At 33.5% G+C, this 22,357-nt stretch overlaps 1 protein-coding gene across 2 annotated transcripts in view; it reads right to left on the bottom strand.

The window, feature by feature from the left end:
- The window catches only part of DENND4C (DENN domain containing 4C), an 87,488-nt gene that overhangs the window by 3,037 nt on the left and 62,094 nt on the right, over positions 1-22,357 (bottom strand). For both annotated transcript variants that reach the window (XM_036218367.1, XM_036218366.1), the window contains 12 exons: positions 19,893-20,015; positions 18,883-19,029; positions 15,353-16,509; positions 12,675-12,852; positions 11,863-11,972; positions 11,408-11,583; positions 8,234-8,416; positions 7,271-7,466; positions 5,778-6,023; positions 4,579-4,696; positions 1,610-1,760; positions 193-257 (listed from right to left, as the gene is read on the bottom strand). In XM_036218367.1, coding sequence (XP_036074260.1) covers positions 193-257; positions 1,610-1,760; positions 4,579-4,696; positions 5,778-6,023; positions 7,271-7,466; positions 8,234-8,416; positions 11,408-11,583; positions 11,863-11,972; positions 12,675-12,852; positions 15,353-16,509; positions 18,883-19,029; positions 19,893-20,015 — 2,850 coding nt within the window. The remainder of the gene's footprint in view (positions 1-192; positions 258-1,609; positions 1,761-4,578; positions 4,697-5,777; positions 6,024-7,270; positions 7,467-8,233; positions 8,417-11,407; positions 11,584-11,862; positions 11,973-12,674; positions 12,853-15,352; positions 16,510-18,882; positions 19,030-19,892; positions 20,016-22,357) is intronic.

Below are 22,357 nucleotides of genomic sequence, written 5' to 3'. Positions count from 1 at the left end.
TTGTTAAAACAAAAGCCATCCATTTAAAAATGGTAGTCAAGTCATTTTATATAAAAATTTAAACTGTATATCAGAAGGAGAAATCTTTCTAAAGGCAAGTGAAGTATTTACCAATACCAGCTACAATCTTTTAAATTACTTTAGAAATAAAACTAAGAACCGCCTTTAGTAATCACTAATTAGCCAACTTACCAATATCAATATTCTCTCTTCCAAGAGATACTAATGATAAGAAGAGGATTTCTCTGTATAAACTCCTATAAAACAAATATTTTAACAGTTAATGGGCAAGAGCATAAAAACACATCTATGAATTTTTTTTAAATGGCAAAAAATATTAAGTTCTGTGGTCTAGTTACTAATGTACCTATGTCAGCATCCTGGTTCTGATATTGCACTACAGTTTCATTAGATGTCACCCTGGGGGGATGCTGGGTTAAGGGGACACTGAACTTGCGCTATTTTTGCAACATCCTGTGAATATCTATTTCAAATTAAAAAATTAAAAGTTAATGGGCATAAAGCTTTACCCCCAAAACAAAAATGGCTTATTTTAACTATTATAATTTTCAACAACATAACAAGTGTTCTAACTCTAATTTCTTATTAAAACTTATAAGCAGAGTCTTCTCTCATCTTCTGCCACTTGACAAAATAACAGATTAATTTCTAAGGCGTTTAAAACCTTTGGATACAAACAGTGTGAAAGACTGTGGTCTCTACTATTTAATCCAAAAGTAAAGGATTAGTCACCTTTATCTGGTGTGTAAGCATTAAAATGTCACAAGTGAAACCTTAAGAATAAGCTTCATGGCTCAGTTGTTAAAAATGAGGGGACAACTTAAGAAATGGTTTCTGAACATTTACATCAAACAAAAAATTAGATAGCAATGCTGATTCTGATAATGCTCCATGTAGCTTTTCTTGAGTAGCTGCCAAAGCCATAACAAGTCATTTCTAATATTCTTCCCCTGCTCTTACACTACAGATGCTTGAAACTCCCCGCTCTTTAGATTGTGAAGGCAGTCATCTCTACCTCAATTGCTGAGATTACAAAAAGATCATCCATTTTTGTTATCAGTTCTTGTACTAAACTTTTCTGAAGCTTTCACTGCAGAATTCACTTACGCTGACTGACACTGGGATGATACTGATCCAAGCACATTAAAAGACAATAGTGAGGATCAGAACAGCTCCATGTCCTTTGTAATTCACTTCTCCGCCACTTTCCCACAGTGTTTTCTACTCCTAAACCCAATTTTTTTTTACATTCTATAAGAAAAGATGTGTGGATATGACAGCCTGAACAAGTAGTACATATGTATACATCAATGTTAACAAATTCATAACAGTATCTGGCAAACAGCAGTATTGTTTCCCAAAGATTCAGTACATGTTAAGTCATGGATGAATTACCTACAATTTAAGCTACCCCAAATAAACTTTTATTATGTTTATGCTCAAGTATGAATTTATACATTTTGGCTGCACTTTGTAAAAAAATCATCATGTTCTACACTGAATATGCGTTTCCTTTTATAACTAGAGATACTTCTTAAAAATATTTTTAAACATGACATTATTTTGAGTGGAAATACTGGATTATTACCTTTGTCTTTTCTTGTCTGGCTTCATTTGCTGTAAAAGCAGGCTGATGGGTTTAAGAACATTATTATGTTGAATACTCTGCCTGATAGTTTCTACTAAAGTGCTGGTTGCCTGTTGTTCCTCTGACAGGGGAGACAGTTTCTTTTCAGAATCTAATAATAAGAACACAGTGATTAAGAATATGTTTATCCACTAATTATTAAAGAAGTTTTTTTCCAGAGTTGTAGCATTTTCCAGTTTTCTATTCAAGATCACCCCTCCCTTACTAGTAAAATTATGTGACAGCGTGACCGGTTAAAAAAAATTTTCCTGCTTTCTTCAGATAGGAGAGACCTGTCCCTTTGTTCTTTCCTTGAACTTAGGGTTTTGTGCTTGAGGCTGGGATATGACAGCTTATAATCCAGCAGCCATCTTGTGACCATGAAGAGACCTTTACTGATGTTAAAACAGATACAACAGAAGAAGCATGGGTCCCTGCTGACAGCAGAGTTGCCTATCCAGTCCTGGAGTGTCTAATTCATAACTTCTTTATGTGGGAGAATAATTTTTATGTGTTTAAACTTGTTACTTTCTATTAAATATAGCAGAGTACAATCCTAACTGATACAAGGCTAATTTTAGAATTATTAAGAACATTTATACAGATTTCACAGATTACAAAAGTACTTTAGTGGTATACTGGAACTAAATCATACTAGCATTAAAAGTATACGAAATCAACGAGGTGTCCTTGGCCCAGAAAAAAAGGAAAAAGGTTTAATGCTGCAGGTAATTCCAGCAGCCATACAATTTTACTTACAGCCACATTAGTTGAGATGGGAACATGTATCCAATAACTCTCCGGCCGCCTCATTCTAAGCGCCTGTCATAAAGCAAGCTGCTGTATTTTTCATACAACCCAGCCCCTTAAACGCAACTAGTTATACTTCATTTGTGTTCAACCAAAATTGTTATCAGTTCTTGTTCTCTGTTACAATACATGAGGATATAGGTTTTGATCCCAGCTCTTCTGCCTGCTAAATGATTACCTTGGAATAGATTTGATTTTCATGCATGTTGTGATTTTAAAGCCTAACCCAAATATAATATACAACTTTGCGGTCCCTCCTTTAACTGAATTTTTAAAAATAACCCCTATATTGAGATACAATTCCAAAACTATTCAATTCATCCATTTAAACTGTACAACTCAGTAGTTTCTACTATATTCACGGAGTTGAGCAACCATCACCACAATCAACTTTAGAACATTTTTATCACCACCAAAAGAAACCTCCTATTAGCAATTAATTATTCCTCTATCTTCCCAACCCCTCACTCCTACTCAACCTCTTATCTACACTATCTCTACAGATGTGCCTATTCTGTGTATTTCATAAAAAATAAAATTATACTTTCTGTGTTCTTTTGTGACTGGCTTCTTTATGTTTTTAAATTCATCTATGTTGTAGCATGCATCACTATTCATTACCTTCTACTGCCAAATAATAGCCCATTGTATGGATATACCATACTTTATCCATTCATCAGTGGTTGCTTCTACTGTTTGGCTATTAAGAAAAACTCAGCTGAGAACAGTGATAAGTTTTTAGGTGAACGTACATTTTTGCTTGGGTATTATCTTAAAGAAAGGAACCATCATGTCATATGATAACTGTTTATTATTTTGAGGAAATGTTTGCGTCTCCCCCAAATTCACATATTGAGAACCTGATGCCCACTGGCATTGAGAGACAAGGCCTTTGAGAGGTACTAAGGTCATGAGGCCACAGTCGTCATAAACGGGTTAGTGCCCTTTAGAAAAAGGGCAGAGAAGACATCCTTCACCCCTTCTGCCATATGATGACATGACGAGAAGTCTGCATTCTGGAAGAGGGCCCTCAACTAACCATTCTAGCACCGTTGGACTTCCAGCCTTCAGAACTGTGAGAAATAAATTTGTTTATAAGCTACCTAGTCTGTAGTATTTTGTTACAGCAGCCTGAAGGAACTACAATCCTTCATTCATTTTTTAAATGGGTTGTCTTTATTATTGAGTTGTAAGAATTCTTTATATATTCTCAGTACAAAACTCTTTTAAGATACCTTTCTCTATTCTATTCTGTGGGTTGACACTGCTCTTTTTAGATGGTTTATTTTTCAGCATAGAAGTTTTTAAGTCAAATTTATATATTTTTCCTTTTGAGTGCTACAGTTTAGCTCTTATATTTGGGTCTATGATACGTTTTGAGTTCATTTTTATGTATGATTTAAGGAAACAACCCAACTTTTTCTTTTTGCATGTTTCTCCAACCGTCCCAGCACCATTTGTTGAAAAGACTATTTTTTACTCATTGACTGGTCTTGGAATTCTTGCCAAAAGGCAATTTACTATATATGTAAGGGTTTCTTTCTGGAGCCTCAACTCTATTCCACTGACCCATATGTCGATCCCACTTCCTTGATTACTGGAGCTTTGTACTAAGTTCTCAAACTGAGAAGTATGAGTCCTAGAACTATGTTCTTCTTTTTCAAAGATTGTTTTGGCTATTCTGGGTCGCCTGAATATCCATATGATTTTTAGGACAGGCTTGTCAGCACTTCTAAATTACTCTACTACTATGTAGAATTTACTCTGCAAATACCTAACCAAACTGGTATTTGAAAGAAAAATCACACAAAAAATACTCTTCAACTGACATGGAGACCATACATAGTTAAATGGATCAATACAATAGCAAATCAATTTGAGCTAAAACTGAAAGAATCTTGAAGAGATACTAAAAATGGATGAAATATATTTAACTAATACAAAAGAATTTGCTCTCTTCTTCTTAATTCTAGGCACTCCCCACCCCCACCCTCCGTCGTCCATTCTTCTTTATTGCTAAATAGTGTTCTATTATACGGATAGCTTATACCACAATTTGTTTATTCATTCACTTGTGGAGACATCTGGGTTATTTTCAATCTTTTATGTCCTTTACTTACTAAAATTTCTCCATGAGACATATAGAGGTTCTCCTGGTTCCTGATGAAGGTTGATATTATCCCATAAAAGCTGAATATACACAAGTTTGCTATCCTGGGACAGAGATGATAGAGGAAGCTAAGAAAGATCAATAAAAGTATTAGTACCTCAAGCAAAATAATTATCAGTGGACCAAACAAAACTTGATTATATAAAAAGGACGAGTTCTTTCAAAGTTCTGGACCAAAAGTTCTGAGCAGCAAAATTTTTAATTTTCATTTAGATCTGATGATAAATATTATTTTCTCAAGTGCAGGTTTTTCATTCTAAATTTCAAGAACAGGAATTACAACTTGGTAACTAGCACAGTGGCTACATGAAAGATTAACTGCCATCATAACAAATTTTAAGAGAAAGTGCAACTGTTTCTACCATCTTGTTGTACTGACCATTACTTAAAGTGAGTCAAAACAGAGTTTGTAATATTTTAAGATTGCGTTGTGCCCCTGGTGTATGTCTGAGGTGTGGGGTGTCTTTCAATATTCAGTATCATAAAATAAAGGAACCTGAGTTGCTCACTGTCTCCACTGGGATCAGAAACCCCAGTACAAGCAAAGTGAGTGCTTTAGCCCCAGACACAGCCAGACTGTGATCTTGTCTATCACTTACTAGGTATGTGATCTTGCAAAAACTACTTAACTTCTCTAACTTTTAATTATGTCATCTGAAAATATGGAAGAGTCCTCTAAAATAAGATCATTATGAGAATGTCAGCTGGGAACATGATAGTTCAGAATAAAAGCTACCTTTTCTAGCCACTCTTGCAACTAGAAATGACCATGTAAGTTCCGGCCAAATGAATAAATATGAAAATATTATGGGCAACTCCAGGAACTGTCCCTAAAGAAAGAAGACATACTTTTCTCCATCCATTTGTCTCCTTACTGCTAGCTGGAATGTGGATGTGATAGCTTAGAAGTAGAGTCAGTCATCCTGGACCAGGTGTAGAACTTGGAAAGGGAGGTCACATACAGCTAAGCAAGATAATAGGATCATCTCAGGTCCCTAACATTGTCCCTTTCTGGACCACCTACCCAAACTTTTAAGAGAGAAACAACTACATCTTAAGCCACTATTATTGTATAATTTTTATTACCTGAAGTTAAGCCTCATCCTAACCAACACCAATATAATAAAAGTATAAAAGTTGGTACCCTACCTGTATACCTCCATTACAATGTTCAGATGAGAGGATAAGTCCTGGCAAATTACTAGGAAGGTCCAAACGTCTGAAATACCATACGAGGTTCCAGAAAATGATTGGATGTTGATTGATGAAAGAGGATGTGTGAATCACCTGATCACCTTCATTTTCTAGCAAAGATTCAAGTTCTTTACGAAGTACTAGAGGACTCAAGTAAGGCACAGAAACTGGGGGAGGATTGGGTCTTTTTCCTAAAGGATCCTTAAAAAAATAATACAAAATATTATCTATTTAATTCTGTATGTTTACGAGTACTTTTCAATGAGATTATGCTTCTCTACCCTTTCAAAATCAGTTATCTCAGGGTTATTGCTACATGCAGTAGAATGCCCTAATGAAAACTCAAAAAGAGAAAAAATACTTAATCATAAATACCCTTAGGTTAAATAATTTTAAGAGAAAATTAATAATCCATATAATAGACCCTATTTTAAACATGATAGAGTTTCTCTATTATGCTGATAAGACCAATGGCCTATTATGAAAGATTAATTTTTCCTTATCAATTTTTTCAATAAGAAATGTTTGCATTTAGATGTTTTATAATGATGACATCAAGAAAATCTGTGACTTTTCTTTGGAAAACCAAACAGAAGACCTGAGGGAAGCTTCCCTTTATACATATACTCCACATAATAAAGAAGATAACAGAATCAGACTATCATCATTTTATAAGCTTAAAATGAATAACTTGATCTAGGCATCGCGGCATTAATAGTTACTAACATCACAAAGATAGTTCATGTCTTCTACTGGAGAAATATACCACCTCTGATGAAACTGTCTTACAAAAATAAACAAACAAATGGAACAAAAACAAAAACAAAAAAACCTGAATCTGACCAAGCTTTTAGCTACTATCAACAATATACAGAGTTGTAATCAACAGATATACTGCAAGGGGAAAAAACAGGGTATACAGCTTTAGAAAGACCAAAAAAAAAAAAAAACAGATCAATCAACTGCAGTGCATGGACCTTATTTGATCCTGATTGCTCAAACTACAAAACACAAACACCTGACATTGCTGAGACAATTTGAAGTTTGAACAAAGACTGAATAATTTGATGTTATTTGTTATTTTTTGGTCTTTTAGTGGCATTGTATGTTTAAGAGTCCTTATATTTTAGAGATGCATTCTGAAATATTTACAAATGAAATATATCATGTTTGAAATTTTCTTCAAAATAATGTGGAAAGAAGTGAGTGAATGAGGGTATATACAAAAAAAGAATGGCCATAAATTGAAAATTAGTGAATCTAGCTGATGGGTCAAGGGACTCATTTATGTACTCTACTATTTTCATACATATTTGAAATTTTAAGTTCTTAGTTTATGAAAAATTCTTACCACTTTTTATGTATTAAAATAAATCTTCTACAGAAGAATTATGTGCTGCTCTAATACTTACATGAATACACAATGTAATTATAACATTGTTACATACCACGACTTCCTGCAGACTGTTTGGAAGACTAACTGTTGAAATGCCATGACATGGTCGCTGGGAAAGGTCAATATTTTGCAAAGGACCTCCAACACTGTGACTTCGAGTCAAAGATACATTCCGCTTTGCTAAACTATTAGGCATAGGTGAAATTTTCATAGTTTGAACATCTCCGCTGGCTTTCTTTATTTCGTCGCTTTAAAAATAAAGAAGAAATGCTGTGTTTGTTCTGTAAAACAATCTGAATCCATTGAGCTACAGTATTTTCTACAATGAATTTTGAGTCTACTGCATATATCTGAGAAGAGTCAGTACTGGCATATAAGAAGAAAATTTTCTTCAGGCATTTTTGTAAAACTGGTCAAAAGAACAAGATAGAGTGGATGACTCTGGTGAAGGGCAAAGAGGACACATAGTAGATAACAGGTATTATTTTTTAAAAAATTAAATGCCCATTCAGTTGCTTTATTCAAACATTATTTCATAAACAAAATCGCCTAGAAGTAACTATACTGCATGTAAACAGTCACTGACAAGTATGTAATCTATACCATGCCATGATCCTCCTAAAGAGAGACCAGATCTTTATTTTTAGTGTTCAGCATAATGCTTATATGCTCTCAATAAATGTTTGACTCAATAAATATTTAAGAGTAAAATAAAGAGTATACCTTACAGTAAAGATAATTTCTAAACTGGCAATGACTACACTAAAGGGGAAAATACTTTTTACTGGTTGAGAAGTTCACTTTGTAAAAGATACTGTAAAACATTAAACAAAGTTTCAAAAATGGTTTATCATCAGATTCGTCCGTTAGGTATTTGAACAATATACAGTAGTAAAAAGTTAAGGCTAAATTTTTAAAATGCCAGAACTTATGCCTATAAGAGTCAGGTAATCTTTAAGATGGCATTTTTATAAGAATATCCAATTTCTTCTGAGTTCTCCATACTCTATGATACCTTGATTCAACTACAGAGCTCGTTTCTTCAGTTATGGTCGGCTTATGTTTAGAAAACTCCATAAAGTTGATCAAGTCAGGTTCTGCTGAACTGGATACAGGTTTGTGCTCCAAAGGTTCACTTGCCAATGGAATGCTGCCACTTTGTAAACTGTCACCAGAGGTACTCGGTTTTAGGAAAAAGCTAAATATGGAGCAGTACAAAAAAAAAACCTTTAAAAATCCTAAAGTCCTCTAAAGTTCATATTAGAATCACTTTATGGTAAAGCAGTCATAATACATTATACAATCCATAGAAGTACTGCCTATTTCAAATACACACTCACCCACATCTCCCTCTCCCCCTTTCCCTTCCCCTCCCTCTCCGACTTCCATTCTTGCCCCCCCGTCCTAAACTATTCAAATGAAAAAGTCTAGAGGAGATCATTAGAGTTCATTTTAAGATCCCTTTAGTTTTGAGAACCATTAAATAAAGCTATGAAAAAAGATGAAAAGCAAAATATTTCATTAATTTTCAGTTAAAAAAAGAGCAAGAACAGCATCATTTTAGCATGTATTAACCTATAAATGTTTAATACCTCTTTTTCCCCCTTATAAAATCGCCATTTTGTTTTTAGTCATTTCCTCTCCTATTTATTCAGTATTTTATTGTCATCTCTCTCCTTCTCCTTCTGGGTGGGGACAATGTGAGGGTTGGGCCTTGTAAGGAACAGTGAGAGACCTTTTGGAGATAATAGTAATGTTCTACATCTTGATAAGGGTTTGAGTCTGCACAAGTGTATGTATTTACTCTTTAAATGGTAATTTAAGATTTGTGTATTTTATTGTATACCAAAGTTTTCTTTTCAAAGAGAAAAACTAAAATGCTGAATTCTAGTTGATATGTATCTGAAGTCTCTGAGGAAGAAGTGTATTACGGTCTACATATTATTCTAAATGAATAAAAATAGATGAATTTATGAATGAATAGAGAGATAAATAGGTTATAAAGCAAGTATAGTAAAATGTTAGTTGCAGAATGTAAGCATGGATATATGGGTGTCACTGGAAAAAAAATCTTTAAATTTGACTATAAGTTTAAAATTTTCCATAACAATATGTTAGGGAGGAAAATCAATAATGTTCTCTTATATCCAATTAGAAACTCTAATATAAGATACTACAATAGCTTAAGAAACACTATTAACTCAATAAAAAAAGTACAAGACTTATGAAGAATTTAAAAAGACATAAAAATTTTCTTTAAAATAGATATATTGTTTTATAAACTATATAAATGTCTGATCAATGTACTGTATACTTGAAACTAGTTAAATTTTAAAATGGAGATATATATCACACTCATAGATAAGAGAATAATATTGAAAACGTCCACTTTCTCAAATTAATCTATAAATCTAACCCCAATGAAAACTATAGCTGAATTTTTTTAGGAACTAAAGATTACTCTAAAATTTTATAAATTTAAAATGAGTAACTATAAACAAATATATATTCCACAAGGAGGGAACTTGGACACAACACAGAGTAATAAAAATAATGGTAGTGACAAAAAAAAAAAAAAAGAGAACACAGAGGGAGGTGTACATGGGAACCTGAGGTGTACATGAGATTGGAGACCTCTATATCGGAAGTAAAATATAAAGCTAAAAAAAGAATATTCAGGGAGAAAATTTTTATGTCCTACAAATGGGAAACAATTTTAAAAACAAGACACCAAAAGAACAAATCATATGGTTTAAAATTAATGAGGACATCAAAATAAATGATTTCAAGGAATTCACATCAAAAATATTCAAAGCAACAATCAACAAGAAAAAGAAAGTTTGATAATGGGCAAGAGCTATAAACGGGCAATTCACAGAAAATGCTGGAATAATTAACAAGTCTATGAAGAGATACTCAAACTCACTAGTATTCAGAGAAATTCAAACAAAAACAAAATATCGCTTTATACTCATTAGAATGAAAAAATCAAAAAAGTGATAATACCAAATGCTGGTAAGGATATACTGAAATGAGAATTCTTATACTCTACTAGTGGGAATGTAGCCATCTGGGAAGCGATCTTCCAGTGTTTATTGAAATCATGTATGAAAACGACCCAATGGTCTCAATCCTAAGAGTCTGAGAGAAATTACTTCACAAGTCCAGAAGGAGATATATATTTTACAGTGTTTTTACATCACTGTAATGATAGTAACAAAAAACTGGAAACAACTGAAGTATCCAACACTAGGATAATGAGATAAGTAAAATGAGGTATTAACTTCCTGTAGGAGAAAAGAAATAAACTAGCTTTACAGACAGAAATTCAGATAAATTTAACAGAGTAAAAAATATATAGATTTTTAGCATTATTCTAATGATGTAAGTTTAATATGATAATCCTGCAAAATAACATATTTTATGAGAATATATATTCAAGGATATACCACAAACAGCACGGTGTCTTTATTAAATAAAGGAATGAGTGGGAATAGGTAGGGTGAGGAAGATAATAAAGGAGGGCTCTTGCACAAACCATCGATAGTGTCAGAAATTAAAGTATGATTTCACTCAGCTCCACATATGAAGCTAAAAGGAAAAAGAGAGGAAACACCTATACAATTGGATTAAAAAAAAAAAAAAAAAACAGCTAAAAGAAGATAATAATATGAAGTATACTTGCTCCATAAAACAAATATATAATATTCAGTATAATTACTTAGGTCAGCATACAGTTACCAAACTCAAAATTACTTAATGACTGATTATAGATGAGCTACTCTCCTTCCCACTGATTAGAATTCAGTCATTTACTGTACAGAACACCACCATAAAGGGGCAACAAGAAGAGGAGTTCAAAGCACCCCTCACATATGCTTTTTTTTTCCCTTCTAGAAGACACAATTAAAATCAGTGAGGAACAAAGTTTAAAATAATGACTAACATTAGAGTTTTGAATTATCTATAAAGTTTAGCTCCAGACATTAACTGCTATGATAATTGTAAAGGTAAATAAAATGGGAAAGTCATCTACTACATTACTAGTATTTTCTACTCAAATAGTGAAAGTGAAGGAGAAAGGACACCTGGAGCATACTATGACTATTTCACTCCTCCTCCAGGAGTCATGCCTTTGGGGGTGGGGGACACTTACCTCTTAAGGGAGTTTTTATAATATAATACTAACCTTGCAGAGCCTCTTAAGTCTTTAAATTCTACATTGAGAAGAGGCAAAAAGTTGCTTTTACAGAATGGACAGGTTGTATTCAAATTTGAATCATCTGCCGTCCATCCAGCCATTATTTCTTCATCATAAACTAAAGCTCCACAAGCTCTGCACTGTGAACAACTTGACATCAAAACCTAAGAGTAGAAAAGTGCAGACACTGAAAACCTCCAGTGACAATCTTAAACAAACCATTCTCTTGAGACAAACATAGAATTTTACTTTGTTGATCAAATTTGGAATTAACAACTCAATTATTTTATAGGTAAAGTTATCAGTTTATTGCCTTGCTTACATAAGACAGCAAGCAAATTCAACAAAATGTCCACTAGAATATCACAGAATTCTGTTAAAAGTCATTCTGAAATAAAAATATGTTTATGGCCACTTATCATGGGCAGACACAAAACTTTTACCTCCATTGCACAATTCTGATAGATGCTCGACATGCTGGTGTTCTGAGAAGAACCATGGTCTGATTTTTCAAAGTCCTGCCCCTTTATGCTTCTTGGAAATGGAAGCTCACCTGGAGACAAGTAACCATTATAATACACTATGTATGAAAATGCTCTTATTCTTTGTAAATACATACTAAAGTATAAAGGGGGACGTATCATGAAGTCTGCAATTTATTTTCAAATGGTTCAGTATAAAATATATGTATATATATATATATATAAAATTACCAATAGTTAACTAAATCTAAGTTGAAAATATATGATTGTTCATTATATTATTTAACTTCTCAAGACATCTGAAAAATTTTCATAACAGAAAGTTGGATAAAATAAGTAGAATTACAATTAAAAACAATAACACAGAGCTAAGAAATTTCAGCGATACAGAACTCTGGTATGTATCTGATTCACCTGGAGAGCTAGTTAAAAATACACATTTCTAAGGCCCGATCCCACAGATTCGGTCTCAAAAGTTTTAGCCTAGGGCTTGGACGTTTGTATGTATTTTTAAGCAAGTTCCTCGGGTGATTCTGAAACACACTAAAAGTTCAAGAATTAATGACATAATTCACAAATATATTCGACTAAAAATAAAATCAATTATGTGACTGCAGTACTTGTAGATCATATAAAAGAACAGTGAGAGAGTGGAATGGCTCTATTAAAACTCTATCAGATCATCTTAACAAATGAGGCATTTTGTGTGTGTGGTGGGCAGAGGGAAGGGTATGGGTATATATATGAGGAGAGGGGACAATCCTTCCCAATACCTGTTGAGTAATGCGGTTTTCCAACATCTCCACCACTGCTGCTACTGCCAAGGCTTGTATTGCTCTGGGTAAGTTCACTGGGGACCAACCCTGAGATACTTGTGTTAGGCGGTATATTCTCCCCCAAAATATGGTCTTCGAGGCCAGCTGGGAAGCTATAATCTCTATTAGTTTCCTCCTTTAATTGAAAAGAATAAAATCATAGACAGATTTGTAATACCTTCTTCAATGAGAATATATTTACTCCACCCTTTTCAGAATTAAACGCCCCTATTTTGCTTAAATTGTCACCTTCACATTTTTCAAAACCTGAACTCTTCTATTGTTTGGAATTTCTCTTCCAAATTCTAAAATAGTCAAGCAATGACCTGTAATACTTTAAGACTGTGTTGTGTCCCTGGCGTATGTTTGGGGTATGGGGGTGTTTCTCAATATTCAATATCATAAAATGAAGGAACTCTAGGAGCTCACTGTTTCCAGTCAGATTAGAGATGGTAGCAGAGGTCAAATAAGAGTTTTAGCGTCAGACACAGCCAGACTGATCTTGGCTCCCGATCACGTATTAGGTATGTGACCTTAACTTCTCTAACTATTAACTATTAATTATTGTCTAAAAAAGATGGATTATGTAAGTCCTTTAAAATAAGGTGGTTGTAAGAATTTCAGCTGGCCATAGATTGTTCAAAATAACAATCATCAATATTAGAGGCATAAAGCATGAATAAAGTTCTGAACACTAATTTCTGATCACTGTGATTGACACTTGTTTAAATTTTTAAAAAATTTCAATAATAACTTTCCTTTTTGCTTTTGCTTTTAAGACTTGTCTCCTCTTATAAAACCATGTTAAATGCTTTTTAAAAACTTAAATACAAATATGCAAAACAGGAAATAAAAGCGCTTATAATACCAAGTCACAGAGTATAATCGAAATCTTAATGTATATATCTTTGTAGTCCTTTTAAAATATGCATAGTACACTTTTACAAAATAAGCTATTCTCATGTAATTTGTCATTAAATTTTTTGTATTATTTAAACTCCTCTAACCTGATCCAACTTACTGATATACTATTACATATTTAGTAAATCCTCTATTGCTTAAACTTTCAGAATGCTTTACACTGATAAATTCCCTTGAGCTATTTTTACACATATCTCTAATTTTTTTTTTCGATAGATTAAATTCTAGTTTAAAGCTATGAAAATTTTATAGACTTTATTCATTCCTTCCTTTGAAAATATTAGGTATGTCCTATTTGCTTTTGCCAGGCTCTGGTATCAGGACTATAGAAATGAAAAGAAAAGAAAAATTACCTATAACCACTTGGAATATATTCCAAGTCCACATTACTCTGAGTAAAGTGTTTTTTAACACTATTAGATAAAATTTCAAATATAAAATGGTTCATTCTGGGGTTTTTTTCCCCACATAATACCAAGAGACTCTTGAAGCCAGCTTATTTTGTCTTTCCTTAACTGACCTTGTAAGCTTTTTAAATACAAATGCAATTTGTCTTACAAAACTCAACATTGTACTTTTAATTCAATGAAGTCTGCCTATGGAATAAAGTTTTCCTTCAAATGGTATACAAGTCCTCTTGTCCAATTTAATTCCCTGTCTGTACTTCCTATTTACAACTTTAGCAATCTGAAATCGACTATATTATCTTGAAAATGCATGTTTTAAGACTTCATGCTTTTCTCATTATTCTCAGATACACCTTTTGCCACCTTTACCATTTAGACTAACCAAAAACTTTAAATTTATCCATCAAAAGCAAACTTACATATGACCTGCTTTGCTCTTTTTGGACAGTCTCTACAGCAACCTTTTCTAAGATACTGCTTCCTTCTTTGCTACTATGGTGGTAAAGAGCAAAGACTGTACCCAATCTCTCAAACTTCAAATTCTAGTTTGCCACTCACTAGTTATGTAACCTGGAGAAGTTAATTAACCTCTCTGAATCTCAGATACCTCATTTAAAAACTGAGGATAAGAGTAGTACCTACCTACCCATGTGGTTGCTACAAAAATTAAACAAATATATATGTGTATATATATAGTCATGTGTCAAAACAGATACACAGCTTAAGACAGTACTGAGAACAATGCTAACAATAGTGAATATTATAGACATTTGTCTTTTCTAGTAAAGTACTAAAATTCTTTGACTATAATGAAGTTTTAACTAACATTTCTGTATAAAACAAGCAAAATTTCTTCCTTCTATTTTCATAAGAAGATATAATGATTTTCTTTATAATGGTTTTTAAAAGAATTACCAGTTTTTGTTATTTAGTATGGAACCTATGGATTAAGTTGTAGAGTGACTTCATATGTATTAAAGAGATAACACAGGTAAAGGTTATTTAAAAACTGAAGTGTTATACAAACATAACATGGCATCATTATTAAATTCAGACATTAATCATTAGTACTTTCAAAAAAATAAATTTCATGTGTTAGTTTGGACTGATCTATGGAATTATAAAGTAGTCCTGATATTCTATTTCTTCATTATTAACTTCCTTATCTGTATGTTCAAGTCATTTCAAGAAATAGAATATGCATTAAAATATGGAAACCAAAGTTACTAGAAATCTCTAAACAATATGTACATAAGAAAATACTACAAACATTCCAACATCAGATAGACTACACACAAAACATCTTACCTCATCATCTGAGTAGTTGTAGGCAGATGCTACAGCTACCCACATCTTACTGGCTACTGTCGCTGCTTGTTTCATACCAGATTTTAGGACATCTATCTTGGGCCCTGAGAGTATATTATCCAGCTTTAGCCCTGACAAAGAATTTACCACAGAACCCAATGAGCCGTGTGGTGAAGAACGCACCAGAGCTGATAAAGAAGTCGAACGTTCTTTATGACCTCGAGAGGGAATTTGATGCCTGAAACGCCCAGTAAAAGTTTTAGATCTAGACACTGCAGGGGAACCCTTTTCACTTTCAGGATTTTCCTGTGCTGGTGGACCATGATCTAAAGGTAGGCTTGATCTCCTCTCTAAAGGGTGAACAAATGCAGTGGTAGTACCAGACTCTCTGTTTCCCTCTCCATGTAATTCCATACTAGAAGATTTGCTACCCAAGGGACTCTTTAGGTTCATATAGTTTTCGATTTCATCAGCCAGATTTCGTGCAATAACTGGAGAAAACGGCTTATCTTCAGAATCAGGAGTTTTTTCTCCTATGCACTCAGTGGCTAAAAGAGACAAAGGATCTAGTCCAGTTTCAACATCTTCCCTCTCAACAGCTTTAGCAACACCATATAAACTACTTCTTTTATTTATTAGATCTTTGGATCCTGCTTTCAAGTCTATGGGCTGATTACTGTCAGTTTGGAGACTATCATGTGTATCCTTTGTCATAGTAGTTTTAGCTATACTGTCATCAATCACAGGTTCTAGGAGCTCTTGGCTTTCCTCCAGCATCTCTAACACTGAAGATCTGTGCTCAATATCCCAAGCGCTTTCAGACACACGAGTCCTAGTATCAGCGAGATGACAGCTAACACTCTCAAAGCTATGGGTTCTTGGGATATGAAGTGGAGAAGTCTTAGGACACGTCAGTGCTGCTGTGAGAATCTTGGCATCTGCTCCCATCATGATAGCCACTTCACTTGAATTCAAATCCAAACTGCTCTTCTTAAGCAACATTCCTGCTCGGCTTTCAGAACTAAAACTACAACTCCTCCCTGGAAAATGCTTTTGTCTTTTTTCTCCTCTATCACCATTCTTGAGATTAGTAACGTCACCAAAGACTGCATCTTCAACTGAATCTTGAGTAGAAAATAGTACATTTGATGTACTACCTAAAAGGGAAATATAATATTAAAAAAGAATGTTTTCTGATGTAACTTTTATTAAAAACTTTATTTTCTGATTTTTTTTTAAAGAGACACATACTCAGAGTAAAAGCTTCAGTAAGTTTAGAAGGTAAAAGAAAATACACAGAAAAAAAGTACAACAAAAAAACCCCTCCATTTAATCCTGCCTCTCAGAGATAACATTTTAATATATAATCTGCCTTTCGTCTTCTGTGCATATACATACATACATAAAAAAAGATCATGCAATATGCTGTATATACCTATATTTTTCACTAAAATATATCACATTTATCAATATAGATCTATGTCTTACATTTTAAGTTGTATAGTCAATTTAAGAAATATATTCTGCATTAAATAACAGATCTAAAAAGAAAAAAACTTTCTTCTATCTTAGCTTTCACATATCTAATTCAACAAATATTTGCCAGGAATCTACTACGAACAAAGCAAATTCATAATCATGGAGGAATAACATATTTGCTATAGCCAAAGCCTTAATGCTCAAAAAAAAAAAAAAAAAAAAAAAAAAAAAAGGCCCAAGTAAAGAATCTAGAATAGAGGGCTCAAAATTGGCAAAATCCAAGAAGGCTGATAAAACAGTAGCTAAAAAAATCTCAGATATATACATTCCTTCAACAAACATCTGTATGCCTACTATCATCCACTATGTGAGGTACTAGGAATACAATGGCAAAGAAAACCGACATGATCCCAGCCCTCACAGGTTAATGCTGTTTGACCAGGTAGAACGAAATTATGCCAGTGGCTGTAAGAACCACACACAAGCCCTGTCCTGCAATCTGCCTTGGGGGAAGTGAGCAGTCTTTTACTTTTTGCTACCATGCAATTTTTTTCCACTCCAAAACCAAAAGCTATTTCCTATTTGAATTATTATTGGAACTTAGGTCTACCCATTCATATTTAGGATTCTCATTTGTTTTTTAAAAAGCGTAATGTCCTGGAACATTTAGGGGAAAGTTTTTGAGAAGCACTCCAAATTGACTTCAAGCTTCTCTTTAATCTTTCAAATTGGTATCAATATCAATTAAACAAAACTAATAATAAGCATTTAGGAATATTTTTAAGCTTTTAAAGGAATTATATTAGCCTATTTTATAATTCCAAAGATTGTTGAAAACTTTTATCAATATTTGAGAAATATCTTTGCAAATTTACTGGTTCTCACAGTATCCAAGTATTTAGTGGCACATTTTGTTCAATTTTAAAATAAATTTGACTGATTTATTGGCAAAAGCCCCATCACCACTTCCTTCTTTCTTAATAAAATAAGTCTTTCTAAATTAAGGTGTAACATGGCAATAAGATGAGCAAAAGGGAAGAAAACATACCAGTCTCCAGACTATGTTCATTTTAATATTCTGAGAAGATACTAATAAACTTTTGATGAAGAAAACTCTGCCCTCTTTTTTTTTAACCTGCTATCAACAGGTTTGGAAAATGAGATATAGAACATATATACCTATTATTTTCTCAAAAAACTTTTAGCTCCATCTCTTGAGCACTACCCATCCCCCACCAAAAAATAAACTGAACTTGGTGTCACAGTAAATACAAAAAAAGACTTTAGAAATAACAATTATGTCTACATTGATTTAAGAAGCTGGGCAAATTAATTTCTACTTAATCATACGATAGATAAACTTACAGACAAGACAATCCACTGTAGAGAAGCGAATTGTAGCTACTATGAAAGGGCACAGGACACAGGCCAATTTCATTGTCCTTTAAAATCATACACTTAGATGTATGCTTTAAGGGTACTTGGGAGGCTATAACGTAATTGAAAGTAATAAACGCAAATTCAACACACACACCAGTTATTACAAATACTTGACCATGAATAATAAGTGGCTCAGGGTACTTATAACAATTGGGCCAAAATTAAAGCCTCACTAGTATTTTGTGTAGCAAGTAAGTAATGTCAATCTTTTTTTTTCTATTCCCTTTGGTGACAAGAATTGCCCCATTAAAATAAGCCCTCTGGAACGTGATCACATCACTGTGTCTCTGCTTGATAAATATAGGAGGCCTAATAGTCACCTCTCATTACCTACCATGAGGAAGGAGGACCAAACTAAGAACAGGCACTACCAGAAGAAAAGGTATTCCAAATAACAATTAAACACTCTAAATATTCCTCCTTTTAAAAATTAAATAAATTAAATAACTATTTTAACTCCTTCTTTAGCCCATTAATAGGATTTAAACTTACTTCTGGCTCTTCACTATGCTCATTACAGTTAAGTCAATGATGTAATGACATTACAGACATATACATATACCTCTAGAAGTATATTTTAAATATTTCATAACCAATATGTAAAGACTCACCAGTGCTACTTTTCCTGCCACTGACATCGAACACACCAGATGGAACTTTCACAATACTGCTGCCCCATGCAGGAGGCTCAGTAGGACTCTGTGGCTCTCCACTGGGTTGTGAACGTTTTGCCACAACAGCAGAGACATCACACACCTCTGGGGGGAAAACACACTTGGATGTTGTCATTCTTACTTTTGCCAATACTGAACAGAAACCATGTATTGATTTTAATACATTCTATGTAGTTTTTTTCCCTAAGTGTGGGATAAAACACGATTATTTTATTACTGCTTATGTGATTTACTTATGCCATAAATGTTGCCAGTCCTGAATGTAATAAGAATTTTACTTTAGCATTCAATAATCCTAACTTGAGCATCCTTGAGTAAATAAATTAAATCTTTGGCCTTCAGTTATATTCCTCATCACTTGCCAAGTAGGAGAAGGGCTTGCTTCTGGAGTATAAAGTAAGTGACATCATTGAAGAAAGTATACTTTTGTGTGAAAACAGCAAAAGAACTTATTACCGTAAAGCTAAACTATTTCTCCATATTTCCATAAATAACTACTACAAATCATCTGTATCTTATTAATGACTCCAACACACACACACACACACGAAACCATAGACTACATTTAATCCCTGATGAAAAATATCCTTTCGGATATTCGAAGGACTTCTGGTTAGGGAGCACTTTAAAATAAAAAGAGCACTAGAATACCAGGTTTTATGACTCAAAGTTTAGCCCTAGTTCTGTCACAAAGTAGCTATATAACTCTGGCAAATGAATACTTTAATGGGTCACAGTTTCCTACAACATTAAGGGCTAACCTACAAAGTCTCTAAAGGTCTCTTAAAGTTCTTAAGTTCGGAGACTTTTAAAATCTACAGTCTATAACAGTACACAGTATCTTATAAGCTCAGATAATTTCTGGAAATTATCACTGAAATTATCAAATAACACTTATTTAATAAAGATATTTTTCTAAGAGAAGCTAGAAAATATCAATACTTAACCTTCTGTTTGCACTTTTGTTTTACTTATCAATTCTCTTGCAGCATGCTCTTCAGGCACATGAATTTCTGCATCATCCTTTATAAGTTCATCCTTAGACCCATAGCCTTGGTCAGACTGACCACCTGTGAAAAACAATGCGGGTTTACATAGAGATGTTTTTATATACTTATAGTTCACTGTAAAAAGTCAAAAAGACACTTCCACTGATCTTCACAATTAAGCTTAGAGAAAAGACAAAAAAAACATACAAAGCACAAAAAACATTTCAAAAACAATGATAAGTAGCAAAGAACAGTAGAAATAGAAAGGGCAAAACTAAAGACAATTACACATTTGAAAGCACTAAACCTTAATATCCTCATCTGTAAATTAACAGATTCTAACAAGATGTCCTGAAAAGTTTCTTTTGCAGTGTGTCTACAGAATGCTACTTTTGTATAAGAAGAAATAAACCATGTATCTGCTTACTTGGGGGGGGGGGGGCGGTGACAGGAATAATAAACCAGAAAGCAGTAAAACTGGTTACCTACAAGGCATGGGGCAAAATAGGATGGAAGGGATAGAGAGGAAACTTCTCTAAATATGGCTTGTTATATTGTTTCCACTTTTCGAACTATATTAACTTCTACATATTCAAAAAAATCAACAGAGGGGGATGGGGGAAAGGGGAAGTATCTAAAACTGAATACAAACAGAAACAAATGAAACAAACTGTATTTCATATGAATAACATAACCTCACTGAAAGGCTCTGGGAGGACTAATCCAACTAATTTTGGAACACATTATTTTAAGTATACACCTAAACCTGGGGGAAAACAGTCAAATCCTGAACTCCTTAGGAGGTTTGCTTCTCACAAGCAAATGGGTGTAGGAATTCTCAAACTATTTTATGTGTTCTATAGGACTCAGCAAATGAGTAAACATGATTATGTTGTTGGGAGCCAAGATTCTTTCTGTGGAAGAGAGTTTTTAAAAAATGGAATGAAGGAAGGCAAAGAAAAATTTGTGGAGTTGATCTGGAATTAGAAGTATTTTTACAATATGTGTATGTATTTTCTAGCTCTACTAAAAACGCCTAGAAGCAGTAATACCTTGGTAGCGGTAAGCACACCTAGAGCTCAGGTTTTGGTTTCTAAAATCTATTGCCCATTAAAAGGAACCTAGGATCCTTGAAGAAATGGCTGATTCCAGAGCTCAGGCAGGGAAGGTATAAGAATAAGTCAGGAATATTTTATTGTGCAAGAAAGGGAGCCTAAAGGATATACACTAGACTACCATCTTATAAATGCAAAAGGACAGAGTTGGCAAAACCACCAATTTATAACCACCAAAGTAAAAACTGGTTCAGGCAAGAATCATCGATGAATGCTAAACTCAAAGGAGAAAGTGTGATGAGAAAGAGGATATTATTGCATAGTCTTGTAGTGTCTCCTCAGAGATAGCTTATTATCTGCAAGGGGAGGATAGTAACTATGAGAAACTAAACACTGAGACCAGTGATCAGAACTAACATCACCAACGAGGGGCAGACAGACACTGTGTGCACCTGCAATGTGATAATCTGAGAAGGACACAATATCACTTTTGTAGTAGAGCCATGGGTGCACAACCTAATCTAATCACATGGAAACATCAGACAAGCTCAAATTGGGAAGAATTCCACAAAATATCTGGACTGAATTCTCTAAAAAGGACACGGTCATGAAAGACAAAGAAAGGGTAAGGAACTGTGCCAAGTTAAAGACTAAAGAGAGGGAGTTAAAGTACCTCAAAAGACATTACAATAATTGACAAAATTAGAATATAGACTAGAGATTAGTTTATCAATATTTTCCTGAATTTGGTAACTATATTGTGGTTATGTAAGAAAAAATACCACTGAATATTAAAAAGTAACAGGGCAAGATATAAACCTATTTTCACATGATTTAGAAAAAAAAATGTGTACATGTGTATAAAAAGAAAATGATAAAGCAAATGTGGGTGAACTGAGATTAAAAAGTTATTCAAGAGTTCTCTGTACTATCCTTGCAACATTTTTATTAATATTAACAGTATTTCAAAATAAATTTTTTTTAAAGTCTATTTTTGCTTCAAACTTCTATCATCTAAAACCAAAACTGGATGGGGAGCACAGCATAGGGAATACTGTCGCCAGTAATGTAACAGCTATGTGTAAAGCCAGAGGGGTGACAGAGTAATTGGGGGGATCTCTTCAAAAACTATATAACTGTCAAACCAATGTACCGTATACCTGAAGTTAATAATAAAATAAAGTAAAATGCTAAAAAAAAGACTAAGACCAGTTACTAGAGAATCCTTTTATACAGGATGTCAATGAAAAACACACACAACAAAAAATACTGTGTCTTATACTTTCTACTACCATTTGTTAAGCTGCCATTCAAACTTTGAGTTGGCCATATAACAAAAGAACTAAACTTCTTTAAATACTGCTATTT

The sequence above is a fragment of the Rousettus aegyptiacus genome, unplaced genomic scaffold, assembly GCF_014176215.1.
Source record: "Rousettus aegyptiacus isolate mRouAeg1 unplaced genomic scaffold, mRouAeg1.p scaffold_m13_p_3, whole genome shotgun sequence".
In the NCBI taxonomy this organism is placed as follows: domain Eukaryota; kingdom Metazoa; phylum Chordata; class Mammalia; order Chiroptera; family Pteropodidae; genus Rousettus; species Rousettus aegyptiacus.
This window is presented reverse-complemented; position numbering and strand designations above follow the sequence as displayed.